At 38.9% G+C, this 5,000-nt stretch overlaps 2 protein-coding genes across 9 annotated transcripts in view; one reads left to right on the forward strand and one right to left on the reverse strand.

The window, feature by feature from the left end:
- The window catches only part of LOC112467724 (homeodomain-only protein-like), a 12,211-nt gene extending 10,314 nt beyond the window's left edge, over positions 1–1,897 (forward strand). Inside the window, exons 2-3 of the mRNA XM_025036461.1 lie at positions 921–1,116; positions 1,300–1,897. Of these exons, the coding sequence (XP_024892229.1) occupies positions 928–1,116; positions 1,300–1,374 (264 nt within the window). The 5' untranslated portion in view covers positions 921–927 and the 3' untranslated portion in view covers positions 1,375–1,897. The remainder of the gene's footprint in view (positions 1–920; positions 1,117–1,299) is intronic.
- Positions 1,898–2,039: 142 nt separating this feature from the next.
- The window catches only part of LOC112467722 (synaptic functional regulator FMR1), an 11,898-nt gene continuing 8,937 nt past the window's right edge, over positions 2,040–5,000 (reverse strand). For 6 of the 8 annotated variants that reach the window (XM_025036460.1, XM_025036456.1, XM_025036454.1 and 3 more), the window contains 3 exons: positions 4,728–4,943; positions 4,268–4,369; positions 2,040–4,011 (listed from right to left, as the gene is read on the reverse strand). In XM_025036460.1, the coding sequence (XP_024892228.1) occupies positions 3,824–4,011; positions 4,268–4,369; positions 4,728–4,943 (506 nt within the window). In that variant the 3' untranslated portion in view covers positions 2,040–3,823. The remainder of the gene's footprint in view (positions 4,012–4,267; positions 4,370–4,727; positions 4,944–5,000) is intronic. The other 2 variants (XM_025036458.1, XM_025036459.1) reach the window with 1 other exon arrangement.

Below are 5,000 nucleotides of genomic sequence, written 5' to 3' on the forward strand. Positions count from 1 at the left end.
TATATATATATATATATATATATATATATATATATATATATATTATGTGTATACACCTCTGTGAGAGCACGATTGGACACAGCTTTCATATTCATTATTAGACACACACGGCTCTGCATGCTGTAACAAGAAGTCGTTATGTTGAGAAAAGCCGATCCGTCCCGTCAGCGTATACGTGTTAGCGAGCGCATTTTACGATGGGGCAGAGCGCTAAAGCGATTGCACGTGTCACTTTAAAAGTCTAAAATATTATACAACTGTACAAGACCCATATTTGCGGCTTCGCGTCTCACGTCACAATGAATCATCTCTCTTTTGTCGCCGTACGTACCCCACTGCTGCTGAAATCTTACAGAACTTTTATATTTATATAGCGGCACTCTATATGGTATATATCGGTATGTACATACTGGCCGTCCGTCGTGGCTTACAATCAGAGTCATCTCCGCGTCCGCATGCGTCAAAGGAAGCAACAAGTCACGCGATTTCGAGAATCGGCTCTTTTATAGCCCTTACAAGAGTGCCGCTTTAATTATTAAATGCTTCTAAAAAGTATATTTGTCATATTCATTGCGCAATGCGCGTGCCTTTATTTTACATGCCTTTATTGAGGAAAACACATATTGCATCTCCTTGAATTTTATCAATATCAATAATCAATTATAATTTATCTGCACCAACTATCAACTGCGCGAGTTTATTATATATATTATAAAAGAGGAAGAAAAGGAAACTGCAGGAGTTTTAAAGCCTTGATAAATCATAAAATATAAGTCACAAAATAAGCAAAATGGCCGCACCAATGTGCGTATCATCTTATCTATCCTTAATTGTATATTATATCGTATTACATTGCAGCTCGTCTCTCTTTTTTATCAGTTGACTTTTTCGTTGATTCGAAATACACCTTCTTTTCATAGGGGCAACATGCTCAAGTCTTATCCCACACGATATTCTACCAGCGGAGTTGGTAGGACCGGTACTCGAGTGATTCGCTTGACGGTGAATCAGGAAGCGGTTCTTCAAGAGCAGTTTAACAGGTGGCCAAGAGCACCTTATACCGCGGACATTGTACTCCTCGCGGCTGAAACAGGTCTTCCCGAGGCGGACGTTGAAGTGAGTTAACACCTTAATACATATCGAGAGTACGTAAGTATAATATTAAATACAAGAGATAATTAGAGTGAGAGAGAGAGAGAGAGAGAAAAAAAGAGTCTTACGATACACGAAAGGAGTAGAGAGCGAGTAAAGTTTTACATTGGCATAAAGATACATTACAGTTCTTGGCTTTTGTTTCAGGGATGGTACGCTATCAGATTGGCTCAGTGGCGGAAAGAACAGGGTCTCGGCGGGAATACACTGAGCTTGCACTGATCATCGCGCGCGCGCGAGAGACTCAATCTTATCTCACTTCTGTACCTGAAACTATCATCATGTATACGGACAGATATATGTAAACAGACTGACGGCCAATTACGCGCAATGTACCCTTCTTCCTTAAAGTTGCTTATTTACACAAGGTCTAAATTTCATTGTTTACAGTTGAAGTTTTATTTAATTATTTATTGTAAATGTGTGTTTAACGCGGAAAAAGTTTTCCTTCTCATCACGTGCGGAAAATGAACTGGTACGAACACGAACATGTAACATTCACACACCCTCACGTATATATAAATATATATATATACACGTGCGGAAATAATCGCGTTCAAAACGTTCAATGTTTTTCCTAAGCAACGAAAGATCATTACAAACGTGTTGTTTAATTAATAACAGTCTTTTACTAACACACACATATGCGTTTTATTTATTAAATTAATTAGATTTAATCAAATAAAATGTAAAATTAAACAAGTTTAATTGAAATAATTAAATCTAACTACTTGGGTTACCCCCACGTGTGTGAGTAATTATTAATAAGTGAGCGAGGGAGGCAGAGGGAGACAGAGGGGGAGGGAAGAGATACTATTCGTACAATTTTACAAGTAAAATGTGTCGCATCGTTTATATTAAAGGAAATTCAAGGTTCATCGTACCAATTGCCAGTCTATGTACAGAAATGTTTTATTCTTAAATTATGCACAAATTGCAATCAATACAAATGTATCTGAAACAAGCAAGTTGGGGGATATCTCAGTTTTTTGGCTGCCATAAGAATATTCAGATAAAATGACAGCTGTTTTGTTAGGTGTCGATATATTGCATCAACCGCCATGTGTTTTTGCAAAATTCATGAGACACGTCCGATTAGTTGTTGTCATATCCGGAAGAAGAAACAACTGTTTTAAATTGACAACTGATTTTTAATAAATGTTGATAATCAATTTAAAACAATTGATCATATCTATTTTATAGCTTAGTATAGTAAAGCTAGTTTATTTGTTCAGACATCCACATTTCGACTAAGTAGTATTATAGTAATAAAGGTATGCGCTAAGTCTGCACTTTAGCTAGATATCATAAAACATGTATCATTCCTTCTCTCTGGCACATCATACATTGGTATTACTAAGTATACGTTTACTTTCTTTTTAAATCATGCGAAACAATGCAGAAAAAAACTCGATATCGAATCCTAAAGTTTGATATAGTATGCTTAGACTGTAGTAAAAGTAAAAAAAAAATATAATATATATAACAATTAAAAGAAAAGGAAAGAAAAGAGAAAAAAAAGAAAGACGCTAAATTACGTGAAAAGTGTATTCGGAAATTGAAAACCGACTCCTTGTGTGCACATCTGACCGTGTTAGATTCGAACAAGTCATTTTCGCCATCATCATGATGCTATTATAATCAACACTCAGCTTTGAAACGTAAAAATCTAGTGTTGTTAAATAACTCTACTAATACGTGTAAATCAAAAACTCAATTTCCTCAAGTAAATAGAAAGGAACATCATTGGGAATTGCCTTCGAACCAGAATTTCTTGGAGCTGCCGCCTACCCATTGTTACAATTAAATAACAACGGAAATCCATTTTCCTTGTACCGCATCGAGTTGCATCTTAGTTATGTCGCATTCGTTTGTCGGTTTTCATAATCACCTCCGCGATAGCGCGTATCAGAATAATCGACGAGATTATCGCGGGTCGAGTAATAAAGTGATAAAATATCAAAGCAACAATACATATTTTACCTCAATACGGAACATTTGTGAAAAGTATGTTGAATCATTTGCCCATCGGATTTCAGACTCTATTAAGCTAAATTAAATAAACTCGATATCGGAACGATACCGAAACATCACACTGCGAATACCGAATTTTGTATATATTGTGTAAGTACTGTGTGCGACATATCTAGATGAAAATCCTATCCAGAGCGATAATTGACGTACGAGCCGCGCGCGTTATCCAGCCTAATATTGGATCGTTAAACGTTAACGAGTGACCAAGGTATACCATACGGTACATCCAAAGCACTGCCACATAAGTTGGGAGCTTGGTATAAAAATGAGGCACAGTTTCACAATCAGGGAATCCTTCTTACCAAATGCTACTCCTCTATCTCCCAATGAATGTATCCGTATATCAAACATGACAGTGTACGTACCATCATTAAACTAAACCATGCATGGATATTAATATTATGTGTCCTTAAATGTGTTTAAGGAGAATGACGATTTCTTAAACAATTGTCGTATTCTTATGTCGGTAGCAAACAGTCTTAACAACGAGCGTAGACTAATCATGTCGCGTTCCATAATCGTGTAGTCCTTGCGTCGGTATGCGTCATGTTACGTGCTGGGAGTTAATAGCTCTCATCAGGTGTAACGTAGCAACGTTAGTAGCGATTGGCGATTGGCGACAACGCAACGTAGTTGCTTAGCCACTGGTACCATTAACCAGAGCTTCTTTAGGCTTATTGCTCTGCTGCATACGAGGAGGACGAGACCGATGTTCTCTTTGGCCTTTAGGTCCCTGCGAACTGTTGTTAGACATGGATACGTCGTTCGCGGGTGTTCCTTCCTTGCTATTCATGGTCGATTGGTCACACGGGCCGGCATTACTGCCTAAACAAATGTATATAGATTAACTCTGAATGTTTTCATATACATATACAAGTGTGCGCGTCAGCCTACCGATCGAGCAAGACCGAGCAAAACGAGTATAAGACTGCCTCTTCGTATGTGTGTATATATATATATATATATATATATATATATATATGTGTGTGTGTATAAATATATATAAAATATAACCGATCGTCCTAAAGAGATGACGACGCGAGCTCGATACTGTGACGGAGGCGAGAGGATAGGCGCCTACCTGTCTGGCTAGCACTCGTTGGCGTTGAGCTTCGTTGCCGCGAGCGCCTTAGTCGTCTTCGCCTTATTCCTTTAGGTCCTCCCTCCACACTCGATACTGACTCTATACATACACAAACCATTGTGACCATCCGTCGGACTCTCACGTGACACTTAAAAGAAGCGACTTGATCACAGATAGCGAAAGCTGCACTGCATACGTTAGTAGCATGCAATAGAATATATATTTATGTAAATTTGACGATAACATTAGTGTTAGATGGTCACAAGAGTTTGCTCCACGTCACATGCTAATTTCACAAAGCATTCCGATACGTCACACGTTGCTCTGTCTTTAGGACGAAACGGTTATGGGGGGCATTGGTCATAAACACGTGTCTTTCACACGCGTACACACGCACACGCGTATACGCGCGCGTGCGCACGCACGCACGCGCGCGACCAATAAGTATTATTGTTACCTCTATCAATGCTTGAAACGTCTTGGCTGTCTAAAACAGTGTCTTCGTCATCGGTAGTACGACGACGTTCGTCTCTACGATCTCTACGCTGGGTTGGAGGACGACCTTGTCTGCCACTCATATACCCTGAATTACCGGCACCTCCCTGATGACCACCTCTTGGCGGTAAATCCCGAACGCGATCTTCACTGCCGTCCAAAGTATCTCTACGTAATCCTAAAAGACGTATGGTCAATCGTTAGATTTCTGATACATGTAGGCAGTTGCAATATT

This window comes from Temnothorax curvispinosus, unplaced genomic scaffold (genome assembly GCF_003070985.1).
Source record: "Temnothorax curvispinosus isolate PA1 unplaced genomic scaffold, ASM307098v1 QBEX01017793.1, whole genome shotgun sequence".
Classification (NCBI taxonomy): domain Eukaryota; kingdom Metazoa; phylum Arthropoda; class Insecta; order Hymenoptera; family Formicidae; genus Temnothorax; species Temnothorax curvispinosus.